General features: G+C 35.7%; 1 protein-coding gene across 5 annotated transcripts in view; it reads left to right on the plus strand.

The window, feature by feature from the left end:
* The window catches only part of Cog6 (conserved oligomeric Golgi complex subunit 6), a 209,964-nt gene that overhangs the window by 45,007 nt on the left and 144,594 nt on the right, over window positions 1-20,363 (plus strand). For all 5 annotated transcript variants that reach the window (XM_089248666.1, XM_089248668.1, XM_089248670.1 and 2 more), the window contains one exon: window positions 4,016-4,074. In XM_089248666.1, coding sequence (XP_089104792.1) covers window positions 4,016-4,074 — 59 coding nt within the window. The remainder of the gene's footprint in view (window positions 1-4,015; window positions 4,075-20,363) is intronic.

The following is a 20,363-nucleotide window of genomic DNA, read 5'->3' on the forward strand; positions in this document are numbered from 1 at the left end:
CCTTCATCTTCCGATGTTTTTGGGATCATTCGCTCAGAATGTTTGTTTGCATAGTTTCTGATTAAACACAATATCTATTTTTTTTGGAATTATTATGAACTTTTGGTCACCAATTTCACTTGTTTTAAGCGTAGGGATTTTATTGCCGAGGGTTTAACTTCCATGTGTGTAAAATCTCTATTTTATTTGACTTCAATTTTTAAGTAGCGATTTTATTCCCTATGCTCAACTTTTCTGTGTGAAAAATCCCATTTGTATTTATTATGGGAGTGGTTTTAGCATAAAATACGTGTCCGTGCAAAAATCTCCCTAATTTTTATTTTCAAAAGTTGGCGGCTACGATATCAAAATCGAAAGGGTGCTGTGAATTTTTCAAAAAAAACGTTTTTCAGCTGTAGAGTACTCATAATCTGCATTTTGTAGAGAATTTCATCATGAATAAAGAAAATCTATTATTTAAAAAAAAAATTTTGCACCATGATCATTTTCTTCACACGAAGGCTAATTAGACCGGGACCTACAATTTATTGCCGATTCCGAATGGCAAGCTTGTTTTTTTTATACTCATCGAGAGGTTGGTGCGCTAACCCCTCGATGGGGGACTCCCTGCGGTAGCAATTTTTCTACGGTCATGTTGCCATTTCTGTTGTACCCCTGTAAGGTCAAATTTCATAAATCTCTTTCAATTTTGACATTTCGTATTTTAAAATCCCAAGGGTGTGACTTATTCTAAATAAGTTTTTGTGTAGTATTGAAAATTCATATTGTGCATTTTGTAGAGAATTTCATTTCGAGTGAGAAAAATTAACTCATATTCATGTCTTTTTTTGGTGTGAGGAGAGAATCCCATAAATCTGTTTTATTTTTCATGTTTCATACTATTTAAAAACCCTATGGGCAGGTACTGTGAAATTTTCAATAAAGCTGACTTTTTGAAAAGTCTTAATGTGTATTTTGTCGAGAATTTCATCACGTATAAATAGTATGAAATATTTACACTATTTTATCTCATGAGGGGAAAATTCCATAAAACTATTCAAATATTTAGGTTTCGTATGATTTTAAAATCCCAAGGGCCAGTGTTAAAGCATTAGACTAAAATATCATTCTATTTTTGACTGAAAATACCAAACCATTCTTGACTGAAACTATCAGCCCATTTTGATTGATAACATGAGACTAAAATATCAGCCCATTCTTTACTGCAAATATTGATTGATTTTGACTAGAAATATTTCCATTCTCAATGGACAATGCAGCCCATTTTCACTGACACTGAATGCAAGTGGTTTCTGTCTGAATGAAATTTCTGGCTACGGGCCTGAAATTCTCAACTAAAATTCAGTTTTAGTTGAGAAAAAACCTCCCATTCTCAACTAAATATTTTTATATTTGTATTGTTTGTTTATTTCTAGATGAACTAATGTATGATTGAAGAATTCATTTACCCATGAAAATATCCTATCTTTTTTTTACTGAAATTATGGGAAGTATCATATGATATTTTGAAAATAAATATTGGCCATATATTGATGTATATCAACAAACCGTGCTTATTCTTTTTGACACACCGTATTAGTTGAAAAATTTTTCTTGCAAGCAGTGGTGAATTAAAGTCGGTCCAGTCCCTGGGCGCAAAAGAAAATATTTTGCCCCTTAAGTTAGAAAAAAGTTAAGTTTTGATTTTTCGATGATGGGGCCCCGGGCGCACGCCTGGTGCACCCGCTGTTATATCCGCCTCAGCAGTTCTCAACCTTTTTTGACTCGCTGAGCCCTTTTCAGTACATAATTTTTATATCGGATCCCTGTTTGTATATAATTTTTATGGCAGAACCCCATAGACCTCTTTTTTCATTTATCTGTCAAATTTACTTATTTATTTTATTTTCGTTGAAGTGCACACGGAGCCCCAAGGGTGGCTCCGCAGAGCACCGGTTGAGAACCGCTGCCATAGAGGAACAACCCTTTTCCCCAGCAGTTCAGCAATCTAATTCTATGAAACTGGTTTATCATTTTTGAAACATTTTCTACTCTTTTGTTGATTTTCAGAAACTTGTTTTTAAATCTGTATAACAGATTTTTCATTTTGTAACATCTGAATTTGCAGTACATTGTTCTCAAATAAACTTATTTAAGGATTAGAAAAGTTTTCGTTTCAACAAAATTTTTGCTGTGACTGCATTTGTCTGTTCATTATTGCAGGTGTAGAATTTTTATATATTATGATCAATGGCTCAGTTGAAAAAGGCCACAGCACAAAATTTTATATTTTGAGATTTCTGCATTTTAAAGATTCACTTTGTATGGAACCGAATGGGAATCAACTCAGATTCAACTACAGTTGAGAGCATATAAGCAGAGTTGGGAGATGTTTTTTTTTGCAATATGTAGAGGCAATTTCTACCATTCTTATAGTGACCATAATTCAAAAATTCAATTTTGTGAGCTGTTGCCCTTTTGAACTGGGCCATTGATATGTATATATCGAGCAGCTGAAATATTAATTTACGTAGCAAATGTTTTTTGTTACTTCACTTGCAACCCCTTCATTCATTAAGACCACCTTATGTCTTAATTGTCACCTTATGTTAATTTGTCGGATGAGAAGAAGTCATAGAGAAGTCCCACAATTTAGCTTTTCATATGTGGTAAACACCCTATAGGTAGTTGCTGTATTTTTGATATTGTTTAGATTTGTAATTAGAATTGATATGATATTGTTTAGATATGTATTCAAAATCCACATTTTTTATGGGTATCTCTTTTCAGCCACCTCGTTGAGCATTTTGTCTGTTGTGGTATTTGTATTTATAATCTAAAATAAACAAAGCATAGACTACTCAACTCGGATTACTTAAAGCTTGGATTTTAAAGAAAAATAATAGGAAAGACAATTTTTAGGGGGGGGGGGTGTGTTACTCCTATATTGATTTTTTTTGGGTAAATGTAGATATATGTATCGTGTAATGATATACATAGTAAAAAATAAGAATATTTTATTAAGAATATTCAAAATATAGTCTATTCTCTGGCCACCAAGATGGAACCATGTTATCCTCATTCGATGAAATATAATTTTTTAATTTGTTTCCTTTGCACCTATGTATTTGTACACACTCTTACCTGTTTTTTTTCAGTGACTAAATTTTTTACGGATTAGAGCTTTAAAGGGGAGGCTGGCAAGAGCTTCAGCTCTGGGAGCTCGATATGAATATTATATATTTTTTTGTATTGCCTTTTTAAATTATAAATTTGCTATAGAAGAAATATATATTGCACTATAGCTGTGCCTGTGAAAACTTTTGACTGATCAAGACCTCTTCAGACTGAAATTGCTCGCATTCATTGGTAAAACGATTCAAAATTTAAACTCATTCTCAGCAAAATACAGTTTTGAGTAAACATTTTGAAATGTTCCAGCTCTTAGGATTATCCAGGACCTCAGACTTTCAAGACTTGAATTTCCGAGACTGCTTTAAAAGGAATATATTGACACTATGAAAAGTATGCCAGGACAAGCGTGTAATATTGTTATGTATGCGATTATCATTATACATGTTAGACTATCGTTATGTAAGGTTTTCACTGCATCAAGATTTCACTGTATGTCACTCATTATTGAATTTACTCACCTCACTATTGAATATAAGGAATTGTGGGCAACAGTATTTGTGACCCAGATAAACAGAATTTAAGATATGAGAGAGCAATTTTTTAATATTGGTTATAAGTTCACGATTTTTTGCCAGCTGCGATATGTTGTCGCCAAAGCACATAAATTGCAACCTAATTTGCAACCTAATGATTTCTGCTCCCGTAAACCTGCGATGCCTGACCTAAGCATTGTTAAAAGCAATTATTGTTTTGAGAGAAAAAAATTTTTAAGCAATGAAAGATAGAAAAAAATAATTCAGTGTGAGAAAAAAAAAAAAAAAAAATTTTTTTAGGATTGAAATTCTTTGACTTGAACGATTTGGTATTTTCCTTCACTTGATAATTTTTTTCCTCCATACAGGCTACGAAGTCACAAACATGTGATTTGATAAGTCAAACCACAAAACTCCAAGCAGAAAGGTATTTATCAAATTCTTTAAATTATTATGTTTATTTTTCTTAATGCATTTGACTGTTTATTAGTGTCTTATTTATACAAATACTCATTTATACATATCTCATTATAAAAATATTTTCATACAAAGTTCCCTCCCTATTCATTTCTCTTACTTTAATGATAAAATATTACATTTATGTAACATGCAACTTTAGTGCACAACATTTTTTCGAGACTCGAACACCAAATTTTTGGGGAATCATCAGAAAAGAAATCTTTTAATGAAATCCTAGACGTGTGTGTTTTTAGAGAACATAATTACATAGATGAAATTCCCTATGATGCATGCCATTCAGGGTTGGCAAGTTTTAATGCATGGCAGTTTTTGATGGTTTTAAACCAGGGTTGGGTTTTTGACATGACAAGCGTCATAAACAGGTTTAAACTGTCCAAAATAGGTTTGAACTGTCAAAAACCTAAATGAATGCTTTTTGATGATGTTTTGAACGCAATAGGTATATAACATGATGAAAAACTTACTTTTTGTATATTACAATGTCTTATTTTTAAACATTAATTTATTACAATAATTAAAACAAAATATTAATTATAATTTGTAATTTTGAATTTTGCTATTTGATTTGAAATGCTAGAACAGCATTTCCCAATTTTTTGAAGTTCACGGCACTCTTGGAAATAATATTATAAACTTGGGGCACACTTCCTTGAATACAGGAAAACAGGACACACCTTTATGTTAATATTTCTTGCTAACTTCTAACAAACGTGTAGGAGGCAAGGCGAGAAGGTGACAAACTTTCCTGAATTCCCAAGAGCAAGAGAGACCACATGCTGCCATCCGCACGTTCCACGCTATGCAGGTGTAAGCCTCCCTCCGTACTGGACACTCCCTTCCTTGAATACAGAATTTACTACAGCAAAGATCACAGAGTAAAAATAAATCAGTAGAGTTTTGTTCGATTAATCATTAAAATGAAACTTGTGATTGATGCTTAGAGAACAGATACTTGAAATAGGCCTTACAGTTGACAACAAAACACGTAAATTGTCCTCAAGGTCTATTTCTTGACAGATGGCAGCGCTGCACATAACAAGCATTACACAGAAACAAACATCACATTAGGTTCACAACACATACACGCATATTCCGGCATGTACCAATTCATTAATTCACTAGAAAATGATTCATTCATTTATTAATTCATTAGAAATTGCATAGAGGAATCTGTATGAGGTGCATGTATGGTTGAGTAGTAATAGTTTATTTCTTGCTTTGTATTTTATTGTCGCCATAGCAGAGAAGCCTTGCTCACATAGATATAATGGTGAAAAGGGCATAAGTGCATGCATTGCTTTCTTCATAAGATTAGGATAATCCTCTCTCAGTCCAAGCCAAAAAGCAGCCACCGACACCTCACTCTTGGTGAACTTACCTGTGAGTAGGCTATGAAATCGGTGCAAAGAGCAATAAATTCACCTTGTTCACAAGCAGTGAAATCCATTTCCTCCGCACCGTCTGTGAAACCAATTGGTGAAACAAATCAGTGGGAATTCTCAGTGGAAAGTACATGGGTATTGCATCTTGCAATATTGATAGGTGTTGACAAATGAGTTTTTATCAGCTTATCCGAATGTGTGTGTGTGTGGTGTTACTCTCCATTATTACTTTGAAGGTTTCTGCAGCTGGCTGATGCAAAGATATAACCAAGAAAGAAAATTGATCTTGTGGGGAATTAAACCCACATCCTCTCATTTCACGGGTGAGCACCCTAGACCAGTGGTGTACAAACCGTGGTTCGCATCAATGAATTAGTGATCTAGAAATAAAAATTTCCTAATAACGGGTGCAAGAGCTGCGCCAAACTGCGCCGAAACGGTTCTCTTGCTACACGGTGCGCCATGGCGCTGAATCCCTGCGTATTTGCGCCAATTCTTGTTTGTGGTTCGCGGAGGTACCGCTAATGCAGTGTTGTACGTCAAATACCCTTAATTTAGGAAAAAGAAATATGAACATTTTGATCACGGGACGCGTTCTTTCCGAGACACGGAAAAAGATGCGGGGGGCGGGAGAAACTTCATTTTTTTTCACTTCCCACCATCTACCACAATCACGTTATCTCGTGACCTTGGAAAGTAGTTATACTACCTTGAAGTATTAAGTCCTGTACTGTTATTGGTATAACCGGCGGGCTATCAAAGTCCTTGAATGAATATGCCAAATTTTTCATATGTTGTTCCCAGACACAGCAACAAGTTTTCAGGGTTATTTTACTAGTGTGACTTATATGTCTGAGAGGCACCAAAACTGTGCCGCGCGGGTAATATTAATTAACTATAAGCTAAAACCATGTAGTCAATCTGCTAATAATTCAAAGATTTGTGCATTTTTAAGTTCACATTTTTTTTAAAATTTTAGTTCAGTCTTGTCGATCTCGCATCCTTTATCTGATTTTTTCATGTACTTTGTTTTTTGCTCCTCCCATAGCTCCTCTACCTATCACATGTCTGTTTTTGCCATGGCCTACCCTAGTAATTTTTTGTTTAGGGTTGTTTCTCTCGATAAGCAGTTTTTTCGTCTACCTACCCACCGGTCTCTACTGCTTTTGCTCTTCGGTGATATCGAGTCAAACCCTGGCCCAAGGGTCACCCATTTGCCCAAAGCTTCCCAAATTCAAACACGATCAATTTCCCTGTCTGACTCTTCGAAAGCACCAGACAACCCTTCCCCCTCCGATTCTTCCATCCTTCTCAATATCCAGGATACCTAACTTGCCATACTAAACCAACTCGCGCTCCTATCCTAAAAGAAAGATTCCTTTAGTGTCCAACTCTATGGATTATCTGAACGTCTGAGTGTGGTAGAGGACAAATTTTTACCTATTGAAGATCTCCTACACCAAGTTTCCGACCTCTCCTCTGACCTCTCCAAACTTTGTTCTTCTCTCGCCTCAAAGGTTATCGACCTAGAAGACTGCTCATGTCGGTCACACCTAACTTTTCGCGGCATACCGGAGGAAACCTCGGACATTGAATCCACCGCGACCCTCGAATCTAAAATACTTAAATGCTGTTCTGACCTTCTAGAACTTGAAATTTCCGCCTACGACATCGACCGTTGTCATAGAATTGGTTCTTAAAGAATCCCAGTCCCCAGACTTTCAATTATTAAATTTAATAAATTCAAAACCAAAACTGAAATAAAAATTCATTTAAATTAAAAAACACTAGCATTTCAATTTCCAAGGACTTTTCACCTGAGACACGCAGGCTATGTTGGCAAATCTGGGGGGCCTCCCAAAAATACAGTGAGTCCGGTCTGAAAGTTGAACTCTTTCATAACTTTGCTCTTATCAATAACATCAAATACATCAGGGATCCCAGCCTTAATGATATTATCCTGCTTTCCCAAACCCCTCCCAGTATTACTCCTTCTGACTTTCCCCAACCTTCACCTCTCCCTTTAATCCTCCTTAATCTCCCATTCTCCTCCCCGAAATAATCTTGTCAGAATCGGAACAGTTAATACAAGAAGCATAATTAATAAAATATCTTCCTTCGAATCCATCCTACTGACTCATAATCCCAAATTTCTTGGGGTTACAGAAACTTGGTTGCATAGTAATATCAGCAATACCGAATTTCTGCCACCGAATTTCTCTGCCTTTCGCAAAGATAGAAACACACGCGGAGGAGGCGTAGCCCTTGTTTTCAACAGTTCTATACCCCTAATTGAAATCCCTCTTGAATCAAATATTGAAATTGTCAGTGCCGAATGGCATCATCACAACTGCACTCCCATTGCAATTTTCTCCCCTTTACATACCCCCTGCCTCGGATCCTCGCTACTTCATTGAACTTGAAACAATACTGGACCGATTTCATAATTCTCATCTTCTAATTATAGCTGGTGATTGGAATCTACCCGGTATAGATTGGCATAAAATCCAGTCCCTTTCAGGAAACCATGGTATTAACAATAGAGTTCTTGACATTTTCCTAAAATTTAACCTCGTCCAAACCATCTTGGAACCCACAAGAATATCCAATCACTCAATCTCCACATTAGACGTAATTGCAGTTTCCAACAAAATTCAGGTTTCTAATTTTTCAGTTTTTGATGGCTGTTCCGACCACAAAATCCCTTAGATTTCTTTCTTCATCATACCATCCCTCTTTTTTATCGCGCCAGAAACTTTAACAAGGCCAACTACCCTCTCATGCAAAATATCCTTCGTATAATATACTTTCTAGACTTCATCTCTTCTTCTAACGATATTCAACGTCTCTGGAGTAAATTCAAAACTGTTATCGATAAATGCAAAGCCACTGTTCTTACCAAGTGCTCCTCATCTAAAAGTTTCTTTAACCCTTGGATCAACCGTAACATTATCCATCTCAAAAGAAGAATTCGACGTGACGTCTCTAAACTCAAATTTAATGACTCCTCTACTCTCCGAAACAAAATCTCGATCTCCATTCGTAACCTCAAAGACCTTATTTCTCGCCACAAATCCAACTACCTGTCCCACTCATTGCCTTCCTATCTCAAAACAAATCCCTCAAAATTTTGGAATTTTCTCCACCCCAAATCAGCAGGTACCTCCTCGCTTAAAACTTCCAACTCGGACCTGACCTCTCTCCTTGATCTTGCCTCCGTATTTAGCCGAGCCTTCTCTTCTGTTTTTTCCTCTGATCCTACACCCCCCCCCCCCCAATACGTCTTTTTTGATTAACTTCATAACTCCTGTCCCATCTCCTTTCTAAAGCCAGTCTCTGAATCTTCTATAAAAACTAAAACCCCACTTTACTGGCCCAGATGGGATCCCCAATCATATCCTAAAATTCTGCGCCGATGAAATTTGCAACTATCTCCTCATTATTTTCAACGTCTCACTGAACACATCTAACCTTCCCTCTGACTAGAAAATTAATGAGATAATTCGCATCCATAAATCAGGTTCACTGTTCCACCCTTTCAATTTTAGACCTATCGCAATCACCTCCTCTTGCTGCAAGCTTTTTGAACACATAATTGCCAAGGAAATCCGTACCCACCTAGACTCGACTAATTTTTTCTATCCCAATCAACATGGATTTAGATTATCGTTATCTGTATCTACCCAGTTAACACTCTTCATACATGACTTATCAGACACCATTGACAGAAACCTCCAATCTGATATCATTTTCCTAGATTTTTCTAAATGATTTGACAGGGTGTTCCACAATAAACTTCTCCTAAAACTCTCAAATCTCGGTCTAAATGTTCAACTATTGAAATGGATGGAGGCCTTCCTCATTAACCGTAGCCAGTTTGTCTCATTCAAGGGCCAGAACTCACCATTTCTTCATGTTATGTCTGGTACACCCCAGGGTTCAGTCCTCTCACCATTACTATTTCTAATTTACATAAATGACCTACCCGACTCCTTAAACTGCCATATCAGACTCTTTGCTCATGACTGTCATCTACAAAACAGTGTCCAATCTTTCCGACCAAGAGAATCTCTCCAACACAACCTTAACATTATTTCCGAATGGTGCTCAACCATTGGCCTCAACCAAGCTAGCATTGCCAAATTAAATGGCATTGTACAATTTAGTATTTTGATCATATATTTCAATGTTATACACAAATTGAGTGTCATTTTGAGTATCAGTGATTATCTAGATAATTTAACAATAACAGAAATCAATATTACATATATGATGTAATAAACTTTTTTAAAAAGACTTATATCAAAGCATGTATATAAGCAGTTGAAGAAATTTTGTAAGGTGAATAACTATCTTGAATCAGACAAAAAATGGCAAATCATTCTATAGTTTTCCCTTCAGTGTTTATGTTATGCTTTATTCAAATTGTATATTTTATAAGAAAAAAATGTATTTATTGTCCAAAATAATTCTATAAAGAGTAGAAAATTATTTTAGTCATATTAAATATTTATTCTTTGTATAACATAGTCACTTTAAACATTACATGCAATTCACGTGTGTATTTCCAATGAGAATTTTTATATTGAAAAGCAGTATTTAAGGATTTTAATGTGATAGTTTAAACCAGTAATTCCCAACGTGGGACCAACGCCCCCTTGGGGGCGATGGAAAGTTCCGGGGGGGGGGGGCGTGGAAGCTACGGGTAAAACATAGGATCCTATGGGTTAGATTGCGTTGTGGGGTGGTGGGAGAAAAAATTTCTGAAGAAGGGGGCGATGGGATAAAAATGGTTGAGAAACTATGGTTTAAACCGTCAAAAACTGGCATGCGTCAAAAACCTGCCAACCCAGATTGCAAGTAATGATTCTGCCAAAGCAGAAATTTTATTGGTGGACCATTTGGTTTATTAATTTTTCATTTGCTTAGTTTGAGAGTTCAGGTAGAGTAGTAGTTTAAAACTTAACTCCTATCCGGATTGAAAAATAATTTTGTAGTTACTTTTTTATGGTATTGGACAGTAACTGAGATTCATCATTGAAAATTATGATCCACAATTTTGTATATAGGTAACAACAGTTTGCATTACACGGCAAGTTGGATACATATTCCTATTCTAGGTTTGCAGCATTCAATTGTCTTGTGTATTTTTGGGGTATGCAGAGGCATAAACAATATTTACAATGCTCAGCAAAGAGCTAGAAATGAAAGTGCTTCGTTTGTCAAAAACGATTACTCTGGCATGGAACAGTGAAATGTAAACAAATCCCTTTAAAAAATGATGGACAACGCAATAAAACCATCCGATTCACTTTGACATTAAACCTTATAATTCACACATTTTGCACTGTGCTTTTGGAATTGGTCTTGAAAGAGCATCATTCTTAAAAAACTTTCTTTTTATAATTTTTTGAGTGAGGGCCCTGAGTAAGTTTTTATGTTATTTAACATAGCCATCACGTTGAAAAAATAAGTTCGACTGTTTTAATACTGAGTTAGCTTCTGAGGTTAAAAACGTAACCCTGATCTCCTATTGCACATATTTTGAATGAAAAGTTCTATTTAGCTAAGTAAATGGAACACAGGTAATCAGTAGTTTAGATAAAATGGACCAAAAAATTACAAATTATTTGTTCCAGACTATTTGTATGACAAAAAATTTAAAATTGCAAAAAAAAATATATTAATATTTTGTTTCTATTATTCTCGTAAATTAGTTTTTAAAAATAGGACATTGTAATATGCAAAAAAGAACGTTTCTTATCATGTTGTATGCCTATTGTATTTAAAACCATTCATTTAGGTTTTTGTTAGTTTTCGACAGGTTTTTGTGATGGTTTAAACCAGTTTGAACTAGTTTTTGATGCTTGTTATGTCAAAAACCAAACGCTGATACCATTAACCGCTAACGTTCACAAATTTTTCTGTAAATTTTGACTGCCAACAGGTGAGAATTTTACAGGCTTAGATATCCACCAGGTTAAAGGATAGCGTGCATAACCTTTATCTTGAAAGGAAAATAGCAATCAGTGAGTATAAAAGAGGACAACATATCATTGTTTATTGATAAAAGAAGACCGTTGAAGAAATCGATAAGGAATAGTAAAAAGGAAGTTGAATCTAGGTTGGCAGATAACATTGGCTCTGACCCAAAATCATTTTTTAGATACGTCAGTAATGGATATAAGGTGACATTTGGCCCTCTATCAATAGGAGGATCTAGGGTAGAGAGTAATGTAGGCATGTGTAGTGTTTTCAATGACTTTTTCACGTGAGTGAAATGGAGATAATGATATTCTATGTACGGGTGTTGCATGTGGTATTAAAATCCTCAACGATATTCAAGTAGAAGATGTGGAGTAGAATTTTTTTTAGAATTTTTTAGAATCTTCTAAAAAATGTATGTGCAAGCAAAGCACCAGGACCAGATGATCCTCAGGGGAAGTCAGTGTCCTTAGTCAGTCATTCGCCAAGGCCAAGGGTCCTCAGGGAATGTGCTAATGAATTGTTGGGGGCAGTTGCACAGATATACAGGAGTAGTGTTGCTGAGGGTATTATCCCAAGGGATTGGAAACTTGCTAATGTTCCGTTATTTAAGAAGGGTAGTAGAGAAGCTGTGTAAAATTATCGTCCAGTGAGTTTCACGAGCTCCCTCTCGAAAATTTTGGAGATTATCATCAAAAGGCAGTTTGTGAAGTGGGTAGACGAGAATAATATATTGGCAGATAATCAGCATGGGTTCAGGAAGGGGAAGTCTCGTGTAATTAACCTCCTTTGCTTCTATGATCACGTGACGGAGGCTTTGGGTAATGGCAAGAATGTAGATGCTGTTTACCTTGATTTTCAGAAGGCATTCAATCGGATCCAACATGGTAAACTTTTGAAGGATTTACACGAGATTGGGATAGGAGGCAACTTGCTGAATTGGATAGAATCGTGGTTAAGAGATAGGTCGCAACGAGTTATGGTAAACAGGGAATTCTCTGGTTGGACAGACGTCCCAAGTGGAGTTCCTGAAGGAAGTGTCCTTGGCCCCATACTTTTTTCACTTTTTATCGATAAACTCAATCAGGGTGTTGATGGGATTGCTAGCGAATTCTCAGATGACATGAAGCTAATGGGGATAATTGGGAATCAAAGCGATAGGGAGTTGCTCCAGACCAACTTAAACAGCATGGGCAGATGAATGGAACATGACGTTTAGCATTGACAAGTGCATTGTCGCTCATTTCGGTTCGAACAACCTACGGTTTTCTTACGATTTGAATGGTGTCACTATCCCGGATGCAACTAGGGTCACTGATTTCGGAATTCTCATTGACAAGCGGCTTAGGTTTTCTGCACATTGTTCAGCGGTGGTTAAAAAAATCCAACAGGATGCTTGGTCTCATTTTTAAAAAGGTCTCTTCGTGTTTTTCTGAAGTCATTCTTCCGCTTTTCCTAGGCTTAGCTCATCCTGGACTGGAGTTTTCTGTAAAGTTTTGGAGACCAAAACTACAGAGGGACATAGACTTGGTTAAAGGAGTGAGGCTTGAGTTGTGAAGAGAGACTTCATTTTTTGAATATGTTTACATTAAATGAACGCAGGTGTTGTAAAGTATTCAAAATTTTCATCGGGTTGGATAGGATGGACCATGCATTAGTGCACCGTCAATCGACTGTTTTTACAAGGGGCCACCTGTATTGATTGGTAAGGAACAATATCTTAAGGTTATGGTGTCGCAGGGAATTTTTCTCTAATAACGTTGTTAATAAATGGAATAGCTTACCCCCGGAGGTAGTAAATTGTAACACAATTTTTTAAAAAGAAATATGATGAACATGTTGGGGTAAATCGAGAAGCTATCCATACTTGGACTAAGACAACTTCCAAAGCAAAATGTTTTGCAATGTTCTGCAACGAACCCTCAGCTGACTGAAAATGTTCTGCGGTAAAAATTCACATATACATAATAGCATTTTTCTACACTATTTGTAAAATTCTTCCAGATTGTTCTGTAACAGTACTGGTTGTTCTGCGACGTACGTCGCACATTTTGGCACTTCTACTTTGGGGAAGACAACCATAAGTATTCTTATGGGCATTGTATAATATTTTATCATGTGTATATATATATGTTTGTAATTGCATTTTTAATTGGGTTGCTGTATTTTTGAAGTATATCACATCGATATATATTATGGGTATCTTTTTCTCAGCCACCCTGTTGGCATTTTGTCTGTTGTGATGTCACAAATGTAAATACAGTCGAATACCATTATAGCGAAAATCTCGTTTTAAAGAACACTTTTCTAATCCCCTGGATAAGTTTTCATAGGAAAAATACAAAAACTAACGAAATTTCGTTCTTCTAGTGCTACTGATAATGCTTTGAAAACACACACAAAAAAAAGTGAAAACTTTACAAGAAAAATAGGATATATTGATGAAAAATATGGTCGGCAAAATAAGTCAATATCTGCTGTGGTCCACCATTATGGAATAAACGAATCTACTGTGAGATGTATAAAAAAAAATGAATCTCTGAAGTTGTTCAGCCGTGGCTGTAGCTGCACCCGTGGCAGTCAAGACTTTTCTTTGCCTACGGGATCTATGTATTTCTCATACAGAAAATGCTGTTTTTTGTGGGCACACAACTGATACAAAAAGGTATTCCAATTGATTGTAATATTATAACAGAAAAAGGCAAAAAATTATATTCTATGAGAAAAAGGGCTGGTGAAACACCTATTTCATCAGAATTTCATGCAAGTGAAGGCTATTTCATAGGTTTAAGAAACAATTTGGATCACACAATATAAAAATCACTGGCGATCGATTGTCTGCCAACCTGCAACCAGCTGGAAAACTTTCTAGAAAAAGACTTTGCAGAAAATTATTGACGAGAAGGGTTATGCACCTCAGCAGGTGTTTAACGCGGATGAAACAGCACTATTTTGGAAGACAAAGCAGCGAAGAACATTTAAGGCCCAAGAAGAAAAGCAATCCCCTGGTTTTAAGGCAAGTAGAGTTAGGCTAGTCTTGCTATGTTGTTTTGCGCAAATGCGTAATGGGTACATGATAAAGCCCATCATCATTTTCAAATCTGTGAGTATTGAAGGGAAGGATAAGCCAAAGCTCTCATTATTTGGGACGAACAGTAAAAATGCTTGGAGTATAAAAACATTTTTCCTGGATTTGTTTGAAACTTTAAATGGTGTTTTGTTCTGGAAGTCAGGTGGTACCTTGAGAGTGAATACATGCCATTCATTGTTCTTTTGATACTGGATTGACAGAGGAGGAATTAATGCAGCTGACTGGTCCTGAAATTGAAGCAGTACCAGTGAAGAAGATCAAGATAGAGAAGTAGAAGACAAGTTCACCACAAGTAACATAGTGGAAGGGCTTCGGAAGCTCAAATACAAATACACCACAACAGGCAATATACCCAACGAGGTGGCTGAGAAAAAAATGCCCATAACAAATATGGATGTCATATATTTCAAAAATACAGCAACCCAATTAAAAACACAATCACAAAAATTATAAACAATATATACACATGATCCAATGCCCATAAACAACATTATGGTTGTCTTATTCTAAGTATAGATAGCTTCTTGATTTACCCCAACATGTTTATCATATTTCTTTTTAAACGTGTCAATTGCGTTACAATTTACTACCTCCGGGGGTAAGTTCTTCCATTTATTAACAACCCTATTAGAGAAAAATTTCCTGCAACACCATAACCTCACATTGTCCCTTACCAATCGATACTGGTGTCCCCTTGTAAAAGCAGTCGATTGGCGATGTAAATCATTCATGGTCCATCCTATCCATCCCGTTGAAAATTTTGAACATTTCAATCAATATCTCCCGACACCTGCGCTCATCCAATGTAAACATATTTACAAAATGAAGTCTCTGTTCATAACTCAATCCCGTGTGCCAATAAGGATACGCGTAGCTCTTCTCTTCACCCCTTCAACCAAATCTATGTCCCTCTGTAGGTATGGTCTCCAAAACCTTACTGCATACTCCAGTCTCGGATGAACTAAGCTTCGAAAAAGCGGAAGAATTACTTTGGGAGAACGCAAAGAGACCTTTTTGAAAATGAGACCAAGTATTCTATTCGATTTTTTGACCACAGATGAACAATGTTCAGAAAACTTAAGCCGCTCGCCAATGAGAATTCCCAAATCTGTGACCCTAGTTGCATCTGGTATAGTGACACCATTCAACTCTTAAGAGAATCGTAGGTTGTTCGAATCAAAATGAGCAACCATGCACTTATCAATGCTAAACGTCATGCTCTTTATTTGCCCCTGCTGAAATCCTGTTTAAGTTGGTCTGGAGCAACTCCCTATCGCTTTGATTTTTCGATTACCCCCATTAGCAGACCTGCCAACTCTCCGAATTTAGGCGGGAGACTCCGGATTTGTTGAAATTTCTCCCGATTTTGGCTGAAAACTAGATTGTAAGCAAGCTTTCACATTGTCGTTTCACATTGACTATTGAATGACTATCGAATGACTATTTTATTGATGTAGTCAGCAATGAATCAAATAAGACAAATACTGATAACGATCATTGCCCAATTCAAATGTCTTATAACCAAATTAATTCTATGGTTTTTACTCTAGTAGAAGAAAAATATGTTAGGGAAAACACCCATAGAAGACAGTCGTGGTCATTTTCATCAAGCAGCCATAAAAAAAAAGTCTTGGTGATCGCATTTAAGCAACTGGCAAAGACATGACTTTAGACATGACATGACGATACAAAAAAGCAATGGAAAATCATTAACAACCTAATAAATAAAAATGAGAAAATAATAAAGATACCTGATGAAGATCTCGGTATTGTGGTAGAAAAAATGAATGACTATTTTATTAATGTCATAGCTGCCAAGTCTCCCGAATTTTAGCTTCATCGCTCGACCTCCCAAAAAGTTCTTAAATCTCCCAAATTTTTATGAAAATCACAAAAATCCCTAATTGTTCCTAAAAATTCCCTACTTCATTAAAAAAAAATCCCCACTTATGAAAACAATCCCTAAGGAATTTCTGTGAGGCATGAAGCCTCTTTTTTTTCCCTTTCGAAATGACGTCACACGTCGTAAATGGGGAAATTCCCTTTTTAAGGAAGTTTTACAAACCCTCTGATGGTAACAAGAAAGTTGTTTGTCTTATCGTGCAGGGAAATGGCTTAGCAGCCAATAGTCCTGGATAATAATTGAAGATTCTAGTGACGCGCATATGGTCAAAATTTCTTTTGTTTAAGTTAAAAAAAGTGCGATATAACAAAGCATGAATAATGATAAGCAAAAACATATTTAATCAATTTTAAAGATACTTATTCCGATGAATTTCCTTTCATCAAACGTTCCAGAAGAGGGCTGACTTTTCTTTTTTGTACAAGTTGTGTTACGGACATAAACATCGGTCATGGAAAGACTGCCATCATCACTCGTGAAATGAAAAAAAAACATCAAGCAAATGTCACAAAAAGTCAGTGTTCTTCAAAAATTGATGGTGTTTTCCTTCATCTTCCGATGATTTTGGGGTCATTCGCGCAGAATGTTTGTTCACAGCGTTTCTGATTGAACACAATATTTATTTTTACATCATTGAAGTTTTGGCCTCCAATTTCACTTGTTTTTTGCGTAGGAATTTTATTCCCAAGGGTTTAACTTCCATGTGTGTAAAATCCCTATTTTAATTTGACTTCAGTAAGGATTTTATTCCCTACGCTTTAACTTTTATGTTTGGAAAATCCCTATTTTATTTGGAAAAATCCCTATTGTATTTATTAGGGAGTGGTTTTTGCATAAAATACGGGTTTGCGCGAAAATCTCCCGAATTTTCATTTTCAAAAGTTGGCATCTATGTAATGTAGTCAGCAATGAATCAAATAAGACAAATACTGATAACGATCATTGCCCAATTCAAATGTCTTATAACCAAATTAATTCTATGGTTTTTACTCTAGTAGAAGAAAAATATGTTAAATATATAATTATGAAATCAAATAATAACAAAGCAATTGGATACGATGGCATTAATGCTAGAATGCTAAAAATAGTTTGTAAACATCATCTGCGGTTCATAACACATATAATCAATACTTCAATTACTGAAGGTGCTTTTATTGAAAAACTTAAATATGCCATTGTTAGACCTATTCACAAAACTGGAAATATTAATAATTATAATAATTATCACCCAATATCGATACTTCCAATTATGTCTAAAGTCATAGAACGGGTTATGAAAATGAAAATTATGTATTTTCTCAACTCTAACTCACTCTTTGCAAAAAACCAATTTGGATTTCTTGAAAATAAAAACACAGAAATGGCGGTTCTAAAACTCACTGAATACATTTACAAGAATGTCAATAACAATAAAAAAACCCTTGCTGTTTTTTTGGATTTACGTAAAGCATTTGATAGCGTTGACCATAAAATACTTCTGGACAAAATTAATAAGGCTGGTATAAGAGGAAAAATACACGACTGGTTTAAAAGCTACTTAACGAACAGAAAACAGTCAATTAAAATTAAAAATGAAATAGGGTCTTTTAAACAAATAGTAAGCGGTGTCCCACAGGGATCGGTACTCGGAGTGATACTCTTTTTGATTTATGTAAATGATATACAATACCTACAAATGAATGGAAATATTATTAGTTATGCAGATGACACAGTGCTCTTCATTTCCGATAATGATAACCTAAACTTTAAATATAAAGCTGAAAATGATATGAGAATAATTTCACAATGGTTAAAATATAATAAATTGACCCTTAACTTAAATAAAACTAAATTTATGCATTTTCAATTATATAATAACAGAAATATAGAACCAATAACAATACAATATCATGTAGGTCATTGCTCATGCAATGAGTGTTGCTGTACTGAAATTAAGGAATCTGTTTTTAATAAAAACCTTAAATGGAAGACTCAAGCGGTGACAGTAAGCAATAAACTAAAATACATCAATACCAGGATTTACTGCTTGAAAAATATTATATCCCCTAAATTTCTCCGTACTATTTATTTCGCATGGATTTTACGAGTCATACAATATGGTATATCGGTATGGGGGCGGTTTTTATGACTCAAATATAAATATAATAAGAAACACTCTGAGAAAAGTTGTGAATAATATATCTGAAAAAATAAATATAATCCAAGACTGTCACAATGATTATAGATTTAACATCAATAAACTCTATCTTTACAAAATATTATTCTTTATTCAGAAAAATCCAGATTGGTTCAAAATTAAACACCAGCAGAGACAAACAAGACAACACGGAATTCAATACACCATAATTAAACCAAACAATACCATAATACAAAAACAATTCATATACATAGCACCTAAAGAATATAATAGATTGAATAACGAAATAAAAGCAGAAAAATCACTACACAAATTCAAAAAACTACTTGTATTTTGAAGTTTTTAAATTGTTTCCTCCGATTGAATATGTCTTCAGAAAGTAAATATATAAAACATTAAACTGTAATAAAGCTAAATATAAAGCTTTTAAGAGTTGATATACCCAAGATTATCAATCATTGATAGCATCCACGAAATGAAACACTTATGTTTTATGAACTGACTATAACAACTGTATGGAAAGACTGACATGGAATTATATTCTGCTCTGGGGCAATGCAGAACCTGCATTGGGGGGGGGATGGAACTTATTCTTAATTAATTAAAAACGTTTTTGTTTCGAAAAAATTTTTTTAGTGAATTTTTTTTTGATCGAGTCTGGGGGGAGGGGGAGGGGGAACCCCACGTCGGCAGAATCTCCGGATTCCAAAAGTTCGCATGTCTGCCTTAGCTTCACGTCATCTGAGAATTCGCTAGCAATCCCATCAACACCCTGATTGAGTTTATCGATAAAAAGTGAAAAAAGTATGGGGCCAAGGACACTTCCTTCAGGAACTCCACTTGGGACGTCTGTCCAACCAGAGAATTCCCTGTTTACCATAACTCGTTGCGACCTATCTCTTAACCACGATTCTATCCAATTCAGCAAGTTGCCTCCTATCCCAATCTCGTGTAAATCCTTCAAAAGTTTACCATGTTGGATCCGATTGAATGCCTTCTGAAAATCAAGGTAAACAGCATCTACATTCTTGCCATTACCCAAAGCCTCCGTCACGTGATCATAGAAGCAAAGGAGGTTAATTACACGAGACTTCCCCTTCCTGAACCCATGCTGATTATCTGCCAATATATTATTCTCGTCTACCCACTTCACAAACTGCCTTTTGATGATAATCTCCAAAATTTTCGAGAGGGAGCTCGTGAAACTCACTGGACGATAATTTTACACAGCTTCTCTACTACCCTTCTTAAATAACGGAACATTAGCAAGTTTCCAATCCCTTGGGATAATACCCTCAGCAACACTACTCCTGTATATCTGTGCAACTGCCCCCAACAATTCATTAGCACATCCCCTGAGGACCCTGGGATAGATATCATTTGGTCCTGGTGGTTTGCCTGCACTTACATTACTTAGAAGATTTAGGATCTTCATCTTCCACTTTAATATCTGTGAGGATTTTATCACCCCATGCAACACCCGTACGTTGAATACCATTATCTCCATTAATAACAGACGTAAAAATGTCATTCAAAGCACTACACATGCCTACATTGCTTTCTAACCTAGACCCTCCTATCAAGAGAGGACCAACTGTCCACTTACATCCATTATTGATGTATCTAAAAAATGATTTAGGGTCAGCCAATATTATCTGCCAACCTAGATTCAACTTCTTTTATACTATCCCCTATTGCTTTCTTCAACGCTCCTCTTTTATCAGTTAACAATGATAGG

The sequence above is a fragment of the Pholcus phalangioides genome, unplaced genomic scaffold, assembly GCF_987345545.1.
Source record: "Pholcus phalangioides strain wild (caught in Gottingen) unplaced genomic scaffold, Ppha-v1.0 ptg000020l_1, whole genome shotgun sequence".
Lineage (NCBI taxonomy): Eukaryota > Metazoa > Arthropoda > Arachnida > Araneae > Pholcidae > Pholcus > Pholcus phalangioides.